General features: G+C 53.5%; 4 protein-coding genes across 5 annotated transcripts; 2 read left to right on the forward strand and 2 right to left on the reverse strand.

Moving 5' to 3' along the window:
• Positions 1-259: 259 nt before the first annotated feature.
• On the forward strand, positions 260-2,750 carry LOC112898899 (cytochrome P450 704C1-like). 2 transcript variants are annotated; one of them, XM_025967207.1, is made up of 5 exons: positions 261-987; positions 1,045-1,427; positions 1,507-1,845; positions 1,960-2,163; positions 2,298-2,750. In XM_025967207.1, exons 1-5 carry the CDS (start codon positions 603-605, stop codon positions 2,481-2,483), a joined length of 1,497 nt encoding a protein of 498 aa, XP_025822992.1. In that variant the 5' UTR covers positions 261-602; the 3' UTR covers positions 2,484-2,750. The 2 variants fall into 2 exon arrangements, with proteins under 2 accessions (XP_025822991.1, XP_025822992.1); XM_025967206.1 differs by having other exon boundaries at positions 260-1,427.
• A 1,545-nt stretch (positions 2,751-4,295) lies between these two features.
• Positions 4,296-7,263, reverse strand: LOC112900978 (xyloglucan galactosyltransferase XLT2-like). Its single transcript, XM_025969777.1, has 2 exons — positions 5,463-7,263; positions 4,296-5,313 (listed from the first exon to the last, which is right to left on the reverse strand). Exons 1-2 carry the CDS (start codon positions 6,931-6,933, stop codon positions 5,108-5,110), a joined length of 1,677 nt encoding a protein of 558 aa, XP_025825562.1. The 5' UTR covers positions 6,934-7,263; the 3' UTR covers positions 4,296-5,107.
• A 4,837-nt stretch (positions 7,264-12,100) lies between these two features.
• On the forward strand, positions 12,101-14,029 carry LOC112901139 (xyloglucan galactosyltransferase XLT2). Its single transcript, XM_025969983.1, has one exon. It carries the CDS (start codon positions 12,226-12,228, stop codon positions 13,681-13,683), a length of 1,458 nt encoding a protein of 485 aa, XP_025825768.1. The 5' UTR covers positions 12,101-12,225; the 3' UTR covers positions 13,684-14,029.
• A 3,653-nt stretch (positions 14,030-17,682) lies between these two features.
• Positions 17,683-19,404, reverse strand: LOC112900153 (fasciclin-like arabinogalactan protein 8). The gene has a single exon (XM_025968922.1). It carries the CDS (start codon positions 19,302-19,304, stop codon positions 17,991-17,993), a length of 1,314 nt encoding a protein of 437 aa, XP_025824707.1. The 5' UTR covers positions 19,305-19,404; the 3' UTR covers positions 17,683-17,990.
• Positions 19,405-22,413: the final 3,009 nt, after the last annotated feature.

Consider the following 22,413-nt stretch of genomic DNA (forward strand, 5'->3'; position numbering starts at 1 on the left):
ATTGCATGTAATTCGGTCCGCAAGGAAAGGAAAAGGTTATGTTATGTCCTGCAGAAATAGTCATAATCACCGGTTGGTGTAAAAGGTCAGAACGCTTTTCTTAGTCTAGAAAAAATATCTTTGCAAGACTTTTTGTCGTGTTTGAGAGACGAGGAAGGAAAGTAATTTGGCAAGAATTTTTTTTTACGATAAGATCCTTTAAGTTTCAGAGCTGAGAGATTGAGCAGCTGCAGCGGTAGCAAGCTACTGCTACAGTGCCTGCAGAGTCGCAGAGATAAACTGCTACAGCTGCAGCTGCAGCATAGCAGAAAGTAGCACAGCCGAATACAGAGGTCAACAAGGATAGAGACAAAGCTGTGACACATGAGTTGGCGGATTGCTATCCTATGCAGCTAATGGTGGAAGAAATTCACATGCCGCGGTTGGCCATCTCAGGTTCTCAATCCGCTGGATCTCTGCACTGTCCAGTCCTGGTGCCCACCATAGAAAATCCCAAAGGTGCTGTCATTTTAACCCAAAGGTAGATCCACCTTCTTCCGCGGGAGGCAAGACCACACGCAACCAAGCAAGCACGGTTGCCACCCACCTCGCACCGAGACCACATGCTCACCGCCCAACCGCCGGGCATGGAGTCGCCGCTGAGCCGGCCTGCGCTGCTCGCGCTATCCTTGCTCCTCCTCCTCGCGCTCTACCTCGCGCGCCGGCGCCGCGCCGGCGGCAATAACCGGAAGTATCCGCCGGTGGCCGGCACCGTGCTGCACCAGCTGCTCAACTTCGGCCGCCTGGTGGAGTACCAAACGGAGCTCGCCCGCAGGTACCGCACCTTCCGCATGCTCACCCCGACCTGCAACTACGTCTACACCGTCGAGCCCGCCAACGTGGAGTACATCCTCAAGACCAACTTCGCCAACTACGGCAAGGGGGTGATGACGCACGACGTGCTGGAGGACCTCCTCGGCGACGGCATCTTCAACGTGGACGGCGCAAAGTGGCGGCACCAGCGGAAGGTCGCCAGCCACGAGTTCTCCACGCGGGTGCTGCGCGAGTACAGCAGCGCCGTGTTCCGCGACACGGCCGCCGAGCTCGCCGCCATCGTGGCCCCCGCGGCGCGGGGCGACGGGGAGAGGGTGGATATCGCGGACCTGCTGATGCGGTCGACGCTGGACTCCATCTTCAACATTGGCTTCGGGGTCAACCTTGGCTCCCTGTCCGGGTGCAGCAAGGAGGGCGCGGCGTTCGCCAGGGCGTTCGACGAAGCCAGCGAGCAGGTGCTGTACCGCTTCTTTGACCTGTTCTGGAAGGTAAAGAGGCTCCTCAGCATCTCGTCGGAGGCGGCCATGAAGCGCTCGGTCCGCACCATCAACGGCTTCGTGTACGCCATCATCGATAGGAAGATTGAGCAGATGGGCCGAAACCATCAAGAATTCGTGAGTTCCTCTGCAGCCCCTTTGCTCGACTCACGGTCGCTCCAACAATTTCTGAGACGGTGACGTTTCTCTGTGGCAGGCAAAGAAAGAGGACATCCTGTCGAGGTTCCTGCTCGAGCGGGAGCGAGATCCCGGGTGCTTCGACAACAAGTACCTGCGGGACATCATCCTCAACTTCGTGATCGCCGGCCGCGACACCACGGCGGGGACCCTGGCCTGGTTCCTCTACGTGCTCTGCAGGAACCAGCACATCCAGGAAAAGATCGCGGAGGAGGTGCGCGCAGCCACCGCCACGGGCGACCGCGACGTCGGCGCGCAGGAACTCGTCGCGTGCCTGACCGAGGGCGCCATCGGCAAAATGCAGTACCTGCACGCCGCGCTGACGGAGACGCTCCGGCTCTACCCCGCCGTGCCCGTCGTGAGTTGATCTGGACTCTGGAGCTCGGCATGTTCCACGATGGCAGGTTTCACACCTCACGGCAGGACTCCTCGATTGGGCGATGATTTCGTTGTGGGGCTGCTCCTGTTGCAGGATGTGAAGTGCAGCTTCTCGGACGACACGTTGCCGGACGGCTACGCAGTGAAGAAAGGGGACATGGTGAACTACCAGCCGTACCCCATGGGCCGGATGGAGTTCCTGTGGGGCACGGACGCCGAGGAGTTCAGGCCGGAGAGGTGGCTCGACGACGACGGCGTGTTCGTCCCTGAGAGCCCCTTCAAGTTCACGGCTTTCCAGGTGATGAGCTGGGCTGCCACATTCAATCTGATCTCGTTAATCCTTTTTCAACAAACAACTGGGGCCATTCGCAGCGTCCATGAGTAACCGCAGCATGTGACGTGCTTGGCCTCTTGCTTGTTACGAGTTCACAGGCGGGGCCTCGCATCTGCTTGGGGAAGGAGTTCGCGTACAGGCAGATGAAGATCTTCGCGGCCGTGCTGCTCCACCTCTTCAGATTCGAGATGTGGGATGCTGACGCCACGGTGGGCTACCGGCCTATGCTGACGCTCAAAATGGACGGCCCGCTGTACGTGCGCGCGTCGCGCCGGCGGCGATGAGATGGGGGTGGGCGGAGCCCCGTGCCAAAAGGTCAACCGCGCATGTTCCATCGTCTAGTCGTCAAGTCGGATTTGAAAACACGATGTTCCCATCTGTTATCGTCATCGATAACGTGGGGGTATAGCAGTTTCGCGTACTTGTATTATTATATCGGATTGATTTTAACAGAATAGGATCAAGTTGACCAACGCAAATAAATGTTGTCAGATTGTACAGTCCGAATTGCTCACTCCAAAATCTAAAATATAAGAACTTCTTCTGATCCAGTAATGATCATATCCTTTTTTTTGTTAAGGTAATACCACAAGCTTAGTTCCGGCACCAAGTTTGAACCATGCCAAGCCGATCCCATGTCACAGTCTCCTTTGCATGCTCCAGAAGATATCTTTGCACCTGGCACAAGAGTTCTCGTTCCTCACAGGCGAATGCGGTAGTTACTTCTGCGTGAAACAAAAAGAGTTTAGCAAGGCCCAGCAACCATTCCTTTTCAAAAGAAAAAAAAGGCCCAGCGACCATTCCTTTTCACCCAGCAAACAGCAGCCCATTTATTGCCAACCCATTCAACCCAAGCCTCCCTCCGCGCCCGCCAACTCATTTATTGCCACATCTGACTTTCGATTAGGACCCGGAAAATTGATCAAGAATCAAAAGTGTAGGTGCCGCGGACGGGTGGTTAGCTCCAACAGTATCAATTTGAATTCTCTCTAGGTGTTTCCTCAAGAGGTGGATTACCAGCTGGAGGATTTTTTTTTCGAAATTGCTATACCACAGTCGAAGTAAAATTTTCTTTCCCCACATTTGATTTTTTTTCCTCTCTTCTTCTCAACGTTAGACGAGCTCCGGCGAAATTTTCATGGATCAAGGCACCTGTGGCACCGGGGTGGTAGAGTAGCGGGTGATAGCGGTGGGTGAGATGGCGGCGCCGCTCTGACGAGCCGCTTAGGCGTCGAGCTTTTCTTAATTATGTTTTAAGTATATTAATCAAATCAATCTAATCCAACTCAAATAGATCTAATTCTGACAAAACCAAGTACTCCGGTGTCCAAAATCGGATGGTTTGGAATTTTAGCCCATAACCATCTTTCAATTACGATAACTTTCACATCTAGACTCTAAATTCAGCGACTCTTCTATCTATTTCAGTCATCCCTACGCGGGATCAGTCTCGGTGAACTTTGTGATTTGGCATTTGGCCTCATCTTTGCAGCTAGCTGAAGCACTTCCTTACATCTTCAAAGAAATTAAGCCAAATTGTCCGTATAGGATGTTCATAATAACCTTAAAACACCTTGGCACACCATGTAATCCGCCCGCAAGCGATCCGGATTCCATGCTACATTACCAAGTAGGGATGTACAGTAAATCGGCGAACAGTACTGCTGCATCATCTACAGTACAAGTAGTGCTCCCCCTCTCTTTATTTCTTTGAAGAAAACGGGAGGGATACTGGCCTCTTGTTCGGTGACTGCTTAAGTTGCAGTGCCTATTACCACTGAAGCGAAATCGGTCATGGAGGGACATGAACTCTATCTTAGGCGACCCGCGGGCTGCAGGTGCATAAGAGAGTGACAGAACACAAGAGTAAAAGCAAGGAGTGTTAAAAATGCAAAGTAGAATTGGGTGAGTGGTATTGAGGTAATTTTGCCAGTTTCAAAAAATTATATTGGGTGTCCAATGGATAAATCTCTTTGCTGCAATTGCAATTTCCTGAATCACTTATTTGCCCACTGTCAGTGACACGTGGCACTTAAAGATTGCAAATATTTTAATATGAAATAAGGAATTACCCTGTCCAATAGATAAATGCATTAATACGAATGCATATTGTCCAATGTGGGATACATGACAATCACAATGCATAAGCACCAGGAGGATTGACCAGTGTACAATTTATGCCAGATATAGTTTTCAACAGAATTCGTGTCAGGCCTACAAAACTTCATCGCCGTTCAGTCCGGCCATGGCCCACCTTCTAGATCCTGCAGCGAATCCACCCCTTTGGTCAACTGCAATTAACACCGACGCATCTACCACGCCAGTCTAGCAGTAAACAACATGCTACTAATGGTGGGTTCCGAGGATAAATTTTAATCCTTTATGTCAAAGAGAATCTTATTACTTAAAAATATTAAATAAATCTATTTATAAATTTTTTTTTACCGATAGTGCTAATTCGCAAGATGAATTTAATGACTCTAACTACTTTATGGTTTGATTAATTTATAGTTTGCAACAGTGATGTTATGGTAACCATCCGCTAACGGATTACCATACCTTATTAGATTCGTCTCGCGAATTAGACTAAAGGTTCTACAATTAGTTTTATAATTATACTTTATTTAATACGTCTAGATGACAAAAAATTTTAACTAAAATTTAGCACTCCCGAACCAAACAACTCCCTGACTATTATCTTAAACCCTGGGGCCTGGGCTAACAGCAAGCTGCGCACCCCCGGCTAGCCGTTCCACAGGAACCAGCTCCCCCGTCCCTCGATCTCACTCTCTGCGACTGTTGACCCCGGCCCATGCTTGTTGAGCTCTCCGTGATCCAAGAAGCAGCAGAAATCAAATGATGCCTCAAGCATTTTAAAAATAGACGCTTCAAGGTCTTCGGCTGTAGTTCAAGATTTCTGCAAGGTCTTGCTTATTGATGCCGATGCTTCGGAAGTGACGGTTTTTATGTACGATGAAGCTGGGGGCATTTGGTTTTTGCCGGCGGTGCCCCGACCGATCGCCGCCGCCGATCCATTTTGGCCGTCAGAATGAGGCGGCGCCGCCGTCGATTTGACGCCGACACGCCGAGCAGCGAATGTGCCTGGTGGATGCTCTGTTAAAACGTTCGGAAAAGAAGGTGAAATCACAATGTTGCCAAGGATTCGAAAACGAAATCCCATTGATCAGAAATCGGAATACTGGCGCGCATATCAGGGAGAGGGAGGAATCAAGGCAGCGAGAACCGATGCAAATGCGACTGACCTTCACGCGCGATGCTCCCCCAGCGCCGTCGGATCCGCTCCAGCACGCCGCCCAGCGCCACATCCAGCGCGTCCTCCATGCCGTCGCCGAGCCCGTCGGGCGAGAACGCGTACACGAGCCGCGGGATCATCTCCACCACGCGCTCCTGCATCCGCCGCACCCGCCGCTCGCTGATCCCCTCCAGCACGTCGCGCACGCTCACGTTGCCCACGCGCAGCGCCTGCCGGTCGATGAACACGGACCACTCCCCCTTGTCGCCGCGCGGCCCCGGCGGCAGGTACCACCGGTACTGGTCGTACGAGGTCCGCCGCCAGAAGAGCACCGGCACGGCGCCGGCCACCATGCAGTCGAACATGGAGCGCCGGGTGAAGCTGTCCCCGCGCGGCTGCAGGCAGAACCTCGAGTCCAGGAACAGCTCCAGCACCGCCGCGCCGTTGTCGGTGCACCGCGTGCCGCGGCAGTCCACGGCGCGGCAGCGCTCGCTCCCGGCGTCCTCGCACTCCTCCAGCAGCACCCCCCGGAAGTCGCCCCGGAACCCGGAGCGCGGCGCACCGGCGAACCCGAAGAGCTTGCTGCGCTTGCGGGCGAGCACGTGCCGCTGCCACGCGCGCACGTCGGCGGCGGCGCGGGGGTGGAAACCCGTCGGGTACGGGACGCCGACGTCCATGGGGTCCAGCGTGTCGGCCTCGATGGCGAGGCGGGTGACGTTGGCCATCCCCGGCAGGACCACGAAGTTGGTGCCCCACCCGTCGTCGCCGTACCGGCGGAAGTCCCACGTGATGCGCCCCAGCGTGATGAAGTGATCCCACCCGCCGGACCTCTGGAACGACGTCTGGTTCTTGAGCCACCGGAGCAGCCGCAAGCCCGCCCTGTCGCGGTCGGCAGCGGTGGAGTTATCCCCCCACAGATGGCTGCCGACGTCGAGGCCAACGTAGAACGGCACGTAGAACGAGATGGCCTGCGACGGGTCGGTGGTGCGGCACCGGTGGGAGAGGAGGCGTCGGTGGATGATGACCTCGAGCTGGAACTGGTCGGTGTTGTACCAGCTGTGCAACGACACGTTCCGCGTGACGTTGAAGAAGACGGGCAGCGTGGCCGCCGCCTCGCCGAAGCCGCCGTTGGTTAGGTAGGGGCAGAACGAGTACCAGGGCCACAGGCTCTCGCAGTCGTCGACGAGGTCGTGGTTGAACTCCGGCGGGAGGTCGTAGACATAGACGAGCCCCGCCTCGCACGCGCCGGCGTCGACCGCGCCGTTGGGCCAGGTGGTGTTCCTCCGGCCCGGCGCCGGGAGGAAGCGGGAGCTGGCGGGGTAGCCGAGGAGGGACCAGAAGAGCACGAGCTGGAGGACGAGGAAGGCGAGGAGCAGCACGGACCCTCGCAGCAGTGCCGGCACCGGGGACGAAATGGCGGCATCGAGCGGCGATCCCGGCTGCGAGGGGGGCTGGGCCGGCGATGCCGGTGACTCGGGCATTGGGGGGGCCTCGTGTGTGGAAGGAGCGTGAAAGTGCAGTGGTGGCAGAAACGGACTGTGCAGAGTACAGACAGTGAGTGCTTAAGATCCACACTGAGGGGAAGGCAGAAAAATGCAAGGATGCTATATGGAGGCAGCCCCATAAGAGTGGATCTGAAGCAACGTGTGGGATCAGTACCTGCTGTCAGCTGATGACCGTGGATAAAATAGATTATAGATGCAAGATAACTTAGTAGTAAATGATCAAAGCCGGCAGGAGGTGCAGGGTTTTGGCACTCCAACTATGCTTGCAAGCAGGGCGGGCCCGCAACCCGCATCCGTGCGAGCCGCATGCTTCGATGCGGGTCAATGCAGCTGCCCGCGTGCCGCCGCAACATTTTGCGGGTTTCGCGGCAGCCCGCGTTACCCCGCAATATGCCGCGACATTAGTGAAGTTCCGTCAGGCGGTGTCAATTCATAAAGTGAAGCGGTGTCCATCAGCGTCAGGCACCACGCCTATCAGCTGAAGCGGTGGTCCGCCAGCTAATCAAACGATATAGGCTTAGAAAATCTCAAGAAGGTAAAAACTGACTTTCAAAAGAAAACATGGCTAAGGTAATTACCAATCACAAATTATATTTACTGAATACAATAACTTATAATAAAATAAACATAATACAAAGAGACATTTCTGAAAAACTTGGTAACAATTAGAAGCCAGAAGCCGGCGGCCGCGCCGTCATCGAGGGATCGCCGACCGTCATCGAGCTCGCCGTCCATCATCACAACTAGAAGCCGGTGACCACGCCGGAGCGAGGGATCGACGGCGACATGGCTGCACACTTCTAGGGTGAGATTCTTTATATTGTTGTTTAGGTGATCTTCTTCGTTGCAGAGAGCTGCATGGCTACGGTATAGATGTGGGGGCATCTTGTTTTCACGGCCAGCTAGATCAAGCAACGGCGGCCGTCAGCAAGGGCACCAATGAGCCCCAAGCAATGAACAAGGCGGTTCGGCAGCGGCTCTTCTCCGAGGTGACGACTACGGCTCCAGGACAAGCATGTCTTCCTCGCCGGAGAGCACATCAGGGGCGCCGACATGCAAGGCCGCGGAGGGCCACGGAGGCGCCGACATGCGAGGCTGCCGGAGGGCCACGAAGACGCCAACGACCACGACACCGCTGCAAGGCTACCGGCGGGCCGCGGAGATGCCAACGACTACATCGCGGGGCTGCTGAAAACGACAAGATGGCGCCACCTGAGACAACGCTGCTGGCTGCGGAGAGGACGTGCAGCCGTGAGGCGTCTTCAAGCTGATGGAAAATATCATTCAGAAAAGTAGCTCTGTAATCTCTAATTCATCAAACAACAGCTTTCCTTATATATTGCAACTGAATAGGAAGAAGAATTAATATCTCACAGATTATGAAAAAAGAAAATGCAACTAAGGCTGCTACTGGCTTGCAATACAAAAGCTTTTCTTAAAGATCTCCGAGAGGTTTTCTGATAGAAACAAAGAGCTCCTCAAGATCATCGAAAAATATCTCTGTATAAAGGAGACGTTATCATTCAGATAGAAAAGAAATGAGTTCGAGATCAAAATGCCTATCAAAATGATGCTGCCACTGCCAGACAAAGGAGTCTTAAACATCAAAAGATTTTCAGGACATTTACTGGCCATAGGCCCATAGGAGTTGCTTCAACTTCTGTGCTTTTAATAGCACTAGTGATATTCCTCTACATTCAGTAAAAGCACAAGATAATAAGATTCAGTCCGGCTCAGGAACCAAATAGAGAGCTCTTTGAGGAGAGTTAAATGAAGAAAGCGGAGGTACTAACTGGTCCAAGGAAAGAAGGCAAAAGTTGATTGGAACTGCAGAAATTTAGAATCAGTTTGCTTCAGCCTGATTTAGGTAAAGTTAATAAGATTCATCCTGATTCGGACATATCACTACATCAAATTGTAGGAGAAATAGAATATCACAATCAGATTGCTACATTTCAGTCGAGGTCCAGGAACCAAACAGCCATACCCAATTAGTCATCAGTTTGTGATCATGCAGGATTTCACATGGACTCAGGACAGTAGCAATAGCAGAGCAAAAATGCATTTGAAAATTCTAGTTCTAATTACATATCCTAATCAACGGAAACACTCCTAAAGAGCTAGCGTCCATGCAAACTAGTCACTTTCCGATGCTGTTGTACTAACCAAGAAAACAACAACAAACTAGTCATCTAATCATGGGCTAGAGTGGAAGAAATTACCGGAAGGGGGTGTGGCCTGCCACAACGAAGGTAGGAGGAGTACGGCTAGCGGCAACAGAGGAGGAACCCGCAACCATGCGCGGCCCGACATCACGCGTGCCGGCAGTCGTAGGCGAGGCTGCCGACGAGAGAGGGAGCAACGGATGGGGCGTCGATGAGATCGAAGGTGGCGAAGGGAGCGTGGTCGATGGGAGATAGCAGTGGATCTGCCAGCGAGTGGTCGCTGCATCGCACGAGCTGACGACAGCGCACGGACGGCAGCGCTCGGAGCGGACAATGAACGGCAGCGCACGGACGGCGGCGGCGGCGCCGCCACATTCTCTCCCTGACTCGCTCACCCTCGAACCCCTCTCTCCCGATTCCATTCTTTGCGGGCTCTGCGGTGCCGCTGGGCCCCGTTGGCTGCCCGCGTGGAGCCGCTTCAGCTATGCGGGCTGGCTGATTTGCGGCGCTACGCGGGTACGCGGCACGGGTCAAAGCAACGGGCTTGCGGCAAAGCCCGCTCAGCTTGCATCCCTAACTCCAACGGAGTGGTCATAATGCAAACTTGCTACTGTGCTTGGTTAACCATGTCAGATAAACGGTTTTTCCGAGGTCATGCGGTGCTATGAGATCTCTTTTACCACGAAGCTCAGGGGTCCAGGTAGCTCTGTAGGGCAGATTGTTGCATTCTTTTTTGATAAGTGGCGCGGATTGTTACATGCCTCTCGAGCTTTGTTTGGAGCACAAAAACTGTCTCAGACCCTTTTTGGCAGGGCTCCTGGAGCGGTTCCAAAACCGGCTCCGAGCTCTACCAAACGGGTGCGCCGGTGGAGCGCTTCTGCCGCGCTTGTTGGAAGACCCGGAGCCGTTTGCAACGGGGGACTAGCGGAGCTAAAAAAAAACCAGTTCCATTTGCTCTAGCTCCGACTCCACCCTCCACGGAGCCCTTCCAAACGCAGCCTCAGTCTTTGCAAGAACTGATCTTTTTAATTTGTGTTGAAGCTGTTGCATCCTACTATTGAAACACAGCTAGAACGCGAGTGGAACCTTCTTCATCCATCAGTAAATGGGATTGCTGCCCTCTCGCAAGTTGGATGTCCAGTGAAATTTGCAAGTTTGCAACGGAGGAGCAACCAGTGTCACGCTGACCTCGGACGAACAATCGCACGCAATCTTATGGCCGCAGACAGAGATGCCCCAAGCGGTAGGCGGTCAGTGACCTTGCCCTGCTGACTTCAAAAGCCGCCGGCGGCGCGGGGGTTGGGGTGTGTGTGTTGGGGGAGGGGTACTATGCTACCACGAAACTATAATCGACCAGCCAAGATATCGCGCCGAGAAAATAGAGGAGCGGAAGGTGAAGTCTCCTTGGCCTCGTTCCGATTCCCACACCCGACGTTGAGCTAGATGTGGTGCAACGGGTTTACAAATGTTTTGTTGTGTTTCTTTTTTGAAAAAAAGTTTATTTTACTCTCTTCAACGATTCACTTTATCCGGTTAACCCTCTGAGAAAAATTTAGGTTTAATTTACTCTCCTAACAATTCCAGTTAGTACAATCTACCCTCTAATACTATTTTTATTTTTTTCTCCCCATACAAATTGAATTTTAAGTTCAAATTTTACGAGTAGGTAGAGAACAAGATGCCTTATGTTAAAAAGTATATTAAGAATTTTTCATAATTATTTTTATAAGTTGGAAACATTTAACACGAAATTTATCATAAAAATACAATTATGCATAAAAATATTTATAAAAAATTATAATGTATTTTTCTAGTATAGGGCATCATATATAAGTTACATTGCAAAATTTCAAGTTCCATTTGTATGCGGAGAAATAAAAAAGAGAAATCTCAGTAGGGGTAGATTGGACCAATTGGAATAGTTTGGGGAAGTAAATTAAGCATAAATTTTAGTTAGATGGTTAAGTGCACAAAATGAATTGTTGAGGGGAGTAAAATGACTTTTTCCCTTTTTTTTTCCCTGGCATGCAATGTAAGACATGCTATGACCTCGTAATTAGCTCCTCGCGCAAAATGGACTCCGAGCAGGAAGCTCAAAGAGCGTATCCGCTTGTTTCGCACAGGCTAGACTGAAATTGGCCCATTCGGACCCATTTGAGAAAAGCTGCCTGGGCGGCCTAGGTTAGCTTGTAGTCACTGGTCAGTATGCATATCGGCCCATAATTACCAGTTAGCTAAATACCGAAAGAGACGCTAAAGTTGATCAACCCCAATCTCAAGACCAAGCGGATGATGACACGGCGACACCTGGCATCTTTGTTGCATTCGTAGCTGTAGTAATACCAACAGGGGGTTTCAGTCACACTGTTGTTTGTTACTCCTAGATGGTGATTACCCTTACCCACAAACTGGGCATTCGTAGCTGTATGAAATGAGTTGAAGCGCTTGCTGGATCCAACACTGCGCTAACTCGCTAGCCGTCCAGCCCACGTTGCGGCACTGGTACACGCAAGACAGGATCATTCATCAGATCACGGAAGAGCGTAGGCAACCTTGCCTGGTTTCAAATTAGCTCAGGATCCGCTGTCGTGCGATTCGTGCTCGTGCGTGCACGATGGTTCGATTTTACGACACGGTGGTATGTGCAGGCAATTTACCGGAGAAAGAACTCGAAGTGGAGTCGTCCGTATGTGCTCAATTACAAAGGCCATTGTGCTGGAGTGTACCTGAAGTCTCTTCCGCGCAAGCAGCGCGCACATTCTTCTCTCTTCCGGTCTTGCCCCCATCCATGGCATGGCCGCGCCAACAGTGACCGAAAGCCGCCGCTGTTCTTTCCCGTTTCCGCACTTGTTTACTGCCAAAAGACAAGAGTCCCCCAAGCATCACGATCTCCAGTTCCATCCTCCCCCAATCCCCCGCCTCCGCCATACTGCGCCGCACGTTCTGGTCCCCGCGCCGCCGTGCCGCCAGGCACGCGGATCGCCCCACCACCAAATCGCCGCCACCCCACCCCCCAACACACACACACACACCCCAACGCGCGATCCCCCCTCACTCTAGCTAAGCTCTGGATCGGCTCGCCCCCGCCGCGGCCGCTGCCCTCATGGCGTCGTACCGCCCCGAGCATGCGAATCCGGCCGCCCGCCGCCCGCGGCCCGTCGTGCTCCTCATGCTCGCCTTCTTCGCCCTCCAGCTCCTCATCTTTCTCTCCTTCCGCGCCGTGCGGCCCCCTCCCGCCCCGGCCTCCTCCGCTCCCGCCGCCGACACCGCGGCCGCCGTGCCGGTGCTGGCGTCGGCACCCGCGCGCCGGGACGGGAATGGTTCGAGCTGCGGCGGCGGGCTGGTGTACGTCTACGACCTCCCCGCGGCCTTCAACGAGGACCTCCTGCGGATGTGCGACAAGCTCGCGCCGATGTACTCGCTGTGCCCCTACCTCGCCAACGACGGGCTCGGGCTCCCCGCGGGGGGTACCAACCTGTCGTCGCTCCTGCCGCGGGAGCTGCTCGGGTCGTGGTACGCGTCCGACCAGTTCGCGCTGGAGCACATCGTCCGCCGCCGCCTGCTGTCGCACCGGTGCCGCACGGCGGACCCGGCGCGCGCCGCGGCCTTCTTCGTGCCCTTCTACGCCGGGCTCGCCGTGGGGCGCCACCTGTGGGCGCCCAACGCCACGGGCGCCGACAGGGACAGGGACTGCGCCGCGCTGCTCTCGTGGCTCCACGCGCAGCCGTGGTACCGCCGCTCCCGCGGCTGGGACCACTTCATCGCGCTGGGCCGCATCACGTGGGACTTCCGCCGCACGTCGGACGACGCCTGGGGCGGCAGCTTCCTCACCATGCCCGGGGTGGCCAACATCACCCGCCTCGTCATCGAGCGCGACCCCTGGGACGACATGGACGTCGGCGTCCCGTACCCGACCGGGTTCCACCCGCGCGCCGCCGCCGACGTGCGCGCGTGGCAGCGGCACGTCGCGCGGCGCCCGCGGCCCATGCTCTTCGCCTTCGCCGGCGCGCCGCGGTCGGCCATCAGGGGCGACTTCCGCGCGCTGCTGCTGGGGGAGTGCCAGGCGGCCGGCGCCGCCGCGTGCGGCGCGCTGGACTGCGCCGAGGGCAGGTGCATCAGGAACAACGCGCTCGTCATGGAGCTCTTCATGGGCGCCAGGTTCTGCCTGCAGCCGCGCGGGGACAGCTTCACGCGCCGCTCCCTGTTCGACTGCATGGTGGCCGGCGCCGTCCCCGTGCTGTTCTGGCGGCGGAGCGCGTACCGGCAGTACGGGTGGTACCTGCCCGTGGGCGACGGGCGCGAGGCGGAGTGGTCCGTGTTCATCGACCGCGAGAAGCTCCGCGCGGGGAACCTCACGGTGCGCGGCGTGCTGGCGGCCATCCCGGAGCCGCGGGTGCGGCTGATGCGGGAGCGCGTGGTGGAGATGATCCCGAGGCTGGTGTACGCCGCGGCCGACGGGGGTGAGGGGCTCGGCGGCGGCATGGAGGACGCCGTGGACGTCATGGTCGACGGCATGCTGCGGCGGGTCGCCGAGCAGCGCCCGAGATGGCGGCCGACGTGATCTCAGCTGCCGCAGTGGGACCAAACTGATCATACGTTTCACAGTTCTTTCGTTTTCCATTCTGAATTCTTTCGTGTGAAGAATTTTGCTCGCGCGAAAAAAGATTACCGCGCGTAGCCTCGAAGAAGTTGTGCTAAAGTGGCTCTAGCTGTAAATTTACACGCGTTACAACAGAATCAGATAGAGTAAAAATTCGTGTACAATGAGTCGGTGAGTTGCATGCGTTTGACCTGCTGCTGTGCTGCATATGGGGAGCACCGTAAATGTTGAAGTTTGCGAGCAGTTGACGGGCTGCGCCAGATTAGATTCTTGTACTAGTAGCAAATTTGACCCGGGAATGTATAGTTGCGCTCAATTTTTCAGATAAATATAGATATATTTCTGCCCAGACTGATTGACTCCTCGATCTGATCTCGGCATGTTACCATGGAGCCCAACAATCTCTGAGGCTCGTTTTATTTCTTGCAGCTGGCAACCTGGCACGAAATGGAACGGGGAAAGGGATCAATTGGTGCAGATCAATAAAAATTGTCCCGTACCCACCGTGGTAAGACGGTGGTTTGGAAGATTTACCGTGGACTGTAACTGTATCCAGCTGAGAATCTTCAACGGGTCGAGACAGTATGCAGACAACCGAATGTGCCTTTACCGCTGCTGTACATGCAATTTTTTTTCCTTTTTAAAAAGTCTGTGCATGTAAGAATGAGACATGCTGACATGCAATGCAAGAAGAGATGCCTTACGTGTTACTCCTACAAGCTTTCCCCTTCTTTCGCAATAAAGCTCGGCACGTCTATGTGCCAATGAACTGGTCCAATCATCTAATCACTTCGTGATTGATACACATAACACGCAAAATGTGTCTATCATGCACGTGAATTGAAGGTCTCGTTTGACAAAGTTCTCAGGGTCCGGGTCTCTGCTAAAAAAAAAAAGCTCTAGCTGACTGGTGCGCAGTGTGCTCTGACCTCTGAGTCTCTGCGATATCCGAGTCCGTGCTGAATTGAAGGACATAATGGCCAACAACGTTTTCTTAAAGATCAACAACGATCTCTTACCGTTAAGCGTGGAATTTCTGCTAAATACCCACATATCATTTCTTCAGTTTCTTTTATCTTCTTTCTTTTGAGCAGACTTTCTTTTATTTTCTTGTTTACCCTCGTTACGTTTTCTTTTTTTTTTTTTTTGCGAGGACTTCCGGGCTCCCAGTTATTCTTGGGCCTGTAGTGCTCGCTGGAGAGAAGTCTAGGACATCAATTTTGGGCCCTAAAATTTTCTGCTTTCTATTCCACTTTGGGCCTCTTATCGAGACAACTGCACGGCTAACCAAACAAGAAATTTGCACGGGCCCTTAACCTCTTAATGAGCTGCATACTGGGCCAGCCTTTTATCTGTCATCAAGAAGCAAAAGTGCAAAATCATCAGGCCACGATTGGGTTCAACAGAAGAGAAGGCACCACCTGTGCTGCTGTGTGCAGCAGCAGCACACTGGCTTTCAGCGGTGCACTAGCACTACCAGTAGAAAACTGCAAAGGGCTCATCCGTTCCCTCGCAAAGTCTCTCACCTATGTTTCAAAAAAAAAAGTCTCTCACCTGCAACTCTGCAAGGCAACAGCAACGTCCATAGCGCCTCCTTTCCGAGCCGGCAATGATCTTCCCCCTCCAGCACGCTCTAAAGTGAGATGCTGCCTTTGCCCAATACGGTTTGTCACCAGTCCACCACTCTATCAAGTGCTAGTGGCGCGCGCACGATGGTCAGTGACCGCGGTGAAAACCCCAACGGCACTGCAGAGTGACAGTGGCGCGGTGGCGCACTTGCGCCTCTCTGTGTTCCCCTGTGCTCCCCACTGTCCCTTTCTACCTCCACATCATTGCGTGCAGTTACCGACAACCGAGTCACCTACAGCTGCACACTTGCAGTGAGGCCGCTGAGCAGGAAATTAGGCGTGCACCTGTATGAGGTTGCATGGTGACTTGGTGAGCTTCCTGTTCAGTTACCGTCGTATGTTAGTATGCATGTTCACATAAAATTGTAAGGCAGAATACAGCGATCTTTCACGAATCATGAGGTGACTTTGCGGTGAACTGCAAGAACTGGACCTCCAAGTTTTGATCAGTTGAAGCGATGCAGCTTACACTATTCGCCTGCCAGCTTATGGGGGCTCGAGTGGTGAGTTGAAGTGGGATACTCGTGTGGGCTTAAGTGGTCTAGAAAAAAGATGGTAATACAGAAACAAGGAATAGGAACTACTGTATAGGAACTACTGTATGTCGAATGCAGTAATATCACTGCACATGATGGCTTCAGGAATTCAGGTTCCAAAAGCAGCAACCGATGAACACTGCACATGGCTTCAAGAATTCAAGTTCCATCACGCGACGACGGTCTGGTCACTGCAAGTTTACAGTGAAACAGTTACCGAACTGAGGTTGCAGTCTTGGCAGTTGCAGGAGTAAAATGGTCAGCTCTATCTCTACGGCCTCTAGAGGGGTGAAATTAGGCTGAGAGATTAGTCAAGGGTGCTCAGTGGCAAGCACCAAACTAGACTCTTCGCAATCATGTTCAACCACACGAGTGCCAATGTTTTCGTTCGAGTCTTGTGTGGTGGACGACTTCAGGGCTCACCGGCTCAGGCACAGCTTGTGTGAATTTCTTGTGCATGACTCCATCGCCACATGACCGACACCGGTTGTTTTTCATTTCACTAGTCCTTGGTTAACTCACCCGACAAACAAAGACAAGCTCAGATGCAAGTGTCAAATCCTTTTAAGCGTAGAAGCTTTGTCCTGGGCCTCTGCTCTCTGAATTTTGCTCTAGATTTGACCTCTCTTCTCTCTGCACATGTTTTTTTCCCCTCGGGAACTTCTCTTTCCACACGTTGTTGGCACGCGCGAGTGGAGTCCCAGCACCGCACAGTCAGCATTTGTATAGGGACACGACACATGCAATATTTATTTAACCGGATCTTCCAGAAGTGTCTAGCTAGTAGTCCTACGCTGACCTGCTCCAGGATTCAGGAGGTCAAAACTCTTCAAGATCTACCGCTTAGAAAAAACAAGCACATGTTAGTGAGCCCACACAACAAAGTCACCGACGCACGGACACGCGAGGCAGCCGTTGCTGACGTTCCCAGATTACGGAATTGCCCTCAGGGGACACCGGGGCAGGGAGCAGGGGGACGAACTGACGAGGGCTCACAAGGTATTGTCGTCGATCGTTTGTTCGGCTGCTCCGAGGAGCGTGTTCAGGCGTCGAGACTCGAGACGCGTAGCAAAGCCCCGCCGGAGCTCTGCGTAAGCTTACGCCACCGGCGCAGAAAACCAGCGGCCACTCCGCTTCCGGGAACGGGGCGGGGCAAGGAGCCGAGGGAATTCTTGGGGAGAGGAAGGAGACGCGGCGCTCCAGCCAACAGGCCGCGAACGGACGGCGCGCCGCAGAGGCAAGGCACTAGGCAGGCACGCATCGCCTGCCTGCCAAAAAGCTCGGCAAAAAACGCGACGAAACCGAGACAATGCAGCCATCCCCGGGTACAGCCACGGCCTATGCGAGGTCCGAGCGGTCGCTTTCGGTTTCCCTGGGCGTGCGTGCTCGGTGATGCTCTCCGCCCAGGGGGACCACGGCCGGAGCAGCGCCGGCCAGCGTGCAAGGCAGAAGCGAGGATACGGTTGATACTTGATAGCCACGTCCACGGCTCCAGGGCTCAGCGCAGAGTCACATGATGCACCATGAAGCGAGGTAAATGAATGTGAAAAATGCACACAAAAAAACACTAGTCCTCCATAAGCAAGACTGAAGACTCCTGATGAAAATGACTGGACCTCCCAAGTTTAACAGTTGAGTTAATACGGGTCACAATTTGTGCCTGCCTGCCTGCTTTCGTAGTCCCTACATTCCATCAGGAATGACGAAATCGCTAGCGCTAATCAAAAGTAGCCAGATCAAGCTCATCCCCTGCCACGACAGTCATCGCCGGGCGATCAAAGAATCACAAGTAATCATGCGAAATAGCTAGTAGAATGCAGCTGGAAGGAGCACAGGACAGAAGAACAAATCAACCTCAAATGACAGTTCCGAGCTCTCCGTCTCCACCTGAGAAGTGGAGTACCAAATCCTAATAATTCTTACTTCTACTACCTACCAACCAGCAAACCAGGAAGAAGGAGAAACACCTGATGAGCATATCAAATTATCAATGGAGCCCACGAGAACTCACGAGCAACAACAGATTGCATTGCGTCAGATCACGCATGCTCAGAGAGCGAACAACTACGCGGGGCTCGGCGTCGAACACCTGCCGCTCGCCCGCTCACAAGAAGGCCGCGACGGGCAGGGCGATGCAGGCCACCGTGGCCGCGAAGCTCACGGCCGCTGAGGCGCCGCCGTTCTTCTTCGAGTCGACCTTGTCCGCGGCGTCACCCTCCGGCGCGTCGGCGGGGGCCAGGTCGGGCGAGTCCGCCGGGGGCGCGGGCGGGGAGTGCGAAGGGGACTTGGCCTTCTTCTTCTTGCCTGCGGCCTTGGGGGAGGGCGCGGGCGCAGATGTTTCGGGAGCCGGGGCCGAAGCGGGCACGTCAGCGGCCGGTTCGGGCGCTGGCGCGGGGGACGGCGCGCCGCCGAATTGCTCGGACGGGAGCAGCAAGCTGTCCACCTTGAGGATCACCGTCGGGGTGTCGTCGAGCACGGTGGACGCGACGCGGGACTTGCCCAAGCCGGTGTCCAGAAACACGTCGTCGCCGCTGGCGACGACGGAGAGGTCGTACTTCCCCGCGCCGGTGGAGGCCAGGGTCGGGATGTCGCCCTTGGCGACCTTGAGCGACGCCTTAGGCGCGTACTGCGGCAGCGCGTGGTACTGCAGCAGCGTGACGAGGTCGGCGCTGGAGAGCTTGCTCAGATCGGGCAGGCCCTTGGCCTTGAACGCGTCGTCGTTGGGCGCGAGCAGCGTGAGCGCCTTGTCCATGGCGGCCTGGTACATCTTGACGACCCCGGACGACACGATGAGTTGCGCGAACTGCTTGCAGCCGGCCTTGTCGAGGATGTCCGTCAGGTTGACCGAGGAGGCCGACGGGGAGCCGAAGAGGCCCGGGAAGGTGATTGGGTCGGAGACCTCGAGGACGGAGAGGGTGGACGGCTCCGTGTCGACGCGCTTGGTGTAGGTGGACTGGAACTTGGCGCCGGGCGCGGCGGAGGCGAAGCCGACCTTGCCGCCGCGGAGGTCGGTGATGTTGACGTGGCCCATGTTGCCGGCGGCCTGGCCCGTCTTCTGGTAGAGCGAGGTGGTGAGCTCGGAGCCGGCGTCGAGGGAGTGCAGCTTCTTCTCGTCGAAGTAGTCGAGGAGCGTAAGCATGCGGAGCGCGTTCTTGATGTCGGCGAGGGAGAGGTTGGCGACGAGCGAGGACATGGCGCCGTTGGTGAGGACGAGGACGGTGACCGTGTGCTCGCTGTTGATCTCGTCGCACACCTTGGTCTCGGAGAGGTAGCTGTTGTACAGCGTGTACTCCGAGCGGCCGTCGAGGAGCGCCGTGATGTTGTGGGAGGAGGAGTCGGCGGCGGCGGCGAATGCCGCGGCGAGGGAGAGCACGAGGAGGACGAGGTGGCCGCGGTGGTTGTGGGGGGCGGTGGCCATGGCGCCGCGGTGGCGGGTCTGCTGCTGCGGCTGGGTTGAGGAGAAGGGGTGAAACCGGAGAAGGATGGGCAGCGTGGGGGATAAATGAGGGGGAGGGGTTTAGCGTGGCCGTTTTGTTTGGGGGCGTGGCCGCGCGCGTGGGTTTTGCAGTTTCGGGGCTGAGTACATGCCTGCAGGGACGTTGGGTTGGGTTGGGGGGTCTGGTTAGGTTTTGACCCTGGGTTAAGGTTCGGGGAATCGAGGTGAAGCGGCGCTGGTGACAGGGTGTGGTGTGGCGCCGGTGCTTCGATTGCTGTGATGATTTTCTGCGGTGGGGCGGGGTGACGCGCGTGCTGGGGCGGAATGGAGTGGAGCACGAGGAGTAGACGAGCCGTACAAGTTATCTGAAAATTTATGCAGATTCGTTTTAGTACAAAGAAGCTATCCAAAAATATTTGGTGCATTCAGTGATACAGCTGTGGTGACAAAATATTGCCAAAAGGTGCATCAGTTGATCAATCGCCGAAAATTCAGACCGCTGGTAATTTGGCACAAATGTAGGAGCACTGTGGCACTAGCAAGCAGTGCCAAAGAACTGCACTGGTACTAGCACGATGCAGAGCCGATGGTTTACTACGTGTAGAGTGAGTGCTTCATGTTTTACTAGGATTTTTCCTTTCATGGTCTTGCAGCAAAGAGAAAAACAAGTGAGGAGTTGGTGTACTAGTTGTAACGCAGTGCAGCCCATTGTTTTCGTCAGCTCACTGCCCGCGTAGATCCACACCGCGCTGTACCTACGCTTGCACGCCATCATCTGGCATGTTGAGTGGGAAGGCAAAAGCAAAACGCATGATTTCCATGCTCGATCATGTAGCCAGCGAAATGACGCCGGATTAGTGGGACGGGTTTGATTGCCGCTTCCCCACTCTTTTTCACACGCACTTCGTGATGCGCGAGCCCTCGCTCCAAAGAAGCCGTTTCCTACGAGGAACAAAACACACTCGTACCCATATGCGAAATGGTGGTATTCTAACAACGAATTGATCTGGCGGTTGATCGTCCTCTTTTTAGCAGTTTTGATGATAATACAAAGAAAAAAAAGTTTTCTCCGAGTGCCGGTGGTGGTCGTAGGCCCACCCTTCATGGGCCTCATTGGCCCACACCGTTCATGGGCCTCACCACTAACTAGAGCCACGTTTATGGCCGGTTTCGTCTCTTTTGCTCCATGTGAATTGTGAATTGTGAATTGTGATTGTGTCCTCTATCCCGTGTCCCGTGTCAAAGTGACAGACTACTGGAGGAGGGACACGAATCCTCTAAACTATATTTCATTGCAGCTAGGTTAATGATGTATGGACCCGACCTTACACGTTGGTGAGGGGAAAGTACCGCAGGCGAATTCCGTCCGAGGATTACATTACCGCCGATGCAGCATTTATCAGTGAGTTCCGGTAACGATAATCGGTTGAAAATCGGTGAAAAATCGCCAAAACCGATTGGTAAAGAGACCTAAATTCAAAAAAATAAAAATCAACGATTTATCGTCGATAATCGATGCAAACTGAACGATTTATCGCTTCGCCTACTGAAAATATGTTTTGGCAGTGAAAAAAAATAAAGGTTCGATAGCATTTAATTTTTTAGGTTATGTATTATATTATATTAGATAAATTACACATACATGCACAATTTTGCATATAGAATTGCCTAAGAAATAAACATGTTTACTTATTTTACCCATAAAATTGCATAAAGCACATGAATTTGCACATATATACAAACCACAAAGTGCATAGTTCATATAAACAAACGAGTGCATAGTCCATACAAACTTCATAGTTCACAGAAATAAAAGAGTGCATAGTTCATACAAACCTCATAGTGCATAGAAACAAGAGTACATAGTCTATACAAGCCACATACAAACTAGCAAGCACATAATCCATGCATGAAGGCATTCGGCATATCAATTTAATCATTCTTCGGTCTCTTCTTGCTGGTACGTGTGATATCCATAATAATATTCATAAATATTGAAATGAACTCAAATAAGAGGGGAACACATAATGATGAAATTGTAATATATGTACATACATACCTGTAATTCACCAATCTGACCACTAGTGCTCATGCCAAGATGTACCGGTAGTTGAATGAAGTGGCTTGGATATGGTGGTGGGTGTGAATATGGTTGTGGGTACGGATATGGGTATGGTTGTGGGTATGGATATGGGTAGGAGGGTGGACGTGGATAGCTGAAGGTTGAACTCACTGAGCTGGAGCTATCACCTTCTCGAGGATCAGATCGATGTTGGTTGTTTGTCGTCCTCCGTTGTGACATGGGTTAACCATGATCTTGATCTTATGTGGCATGGGTGAAATCTGTCTCCCCGGTAAATTTAATAGGCGACATACTACAATCACTCCTTCCACTAGCTTGACTAGATACAGGATAATCACTCCCTCCATCATCATTGTCATCGTCATCATCATCATCAGTGTTGCCTTCATCACCACCACCACTAGGCTCAGGTGTTGTCTCATTGCTCGCAAGCTCTTCCTCTGGAGGGCTCCTAATCATTTTTCCCTTCTTTTCTGGACGCCGAGGTCGGAGAACTTTGATCTTCCTCTTGCCAAGATGTGTACCACCAACATTCTCACCTGCCCATTGCTCTAAATTTTCATTGTCCTCTGCTAAAGAAGTGAACATTGGATTAGGAAGAGGAACATCACTAATATCAGAGTCCTCATCCAATGTTGGAGGGGCATTAGATCTACTGTGCTCCATCCAATCTTCAATCGCACTTCGTTGGCGATAGAATGAAAGATCCATCATTCCACTCACAGGATCAAAGTCACTAGGCTCAACTGTGCTTCCTGCTCGCTGCATACGAAGTCGAAGGTTGTAGTTCACAAAAACCAACTGATGCAACTTCTTGTGTCCCAACCGATTTCGCAATTTTGTGTGGATGAAGGCAAAAAGTACTCCAATTCCTCTCACATCCACTTGATGAGGCACATTGGGAGAGAAGCTTCATTGCAAGGCGTTAAAGTGTTGGAGTATCATTACCAAACATAGACCACCAACTAGCCGGTGAAGTAGCATGATCAGTGGCCATCCTCCTAGCTA

Source organism: Panicum hallii, chromosome 7 (assembly GCF_002211085.1).
Source record: "Panicum hallii strain FIL2 chromosome 7, PHallii_v3.1, whole genome shotgun sequence".
Taxonomy (NCBI): Eukaryota; Viridiplantae; Streptophyta; class Magnoliopsida; order Poales; family Poaceae; genus Panicum; species Panicum hallii.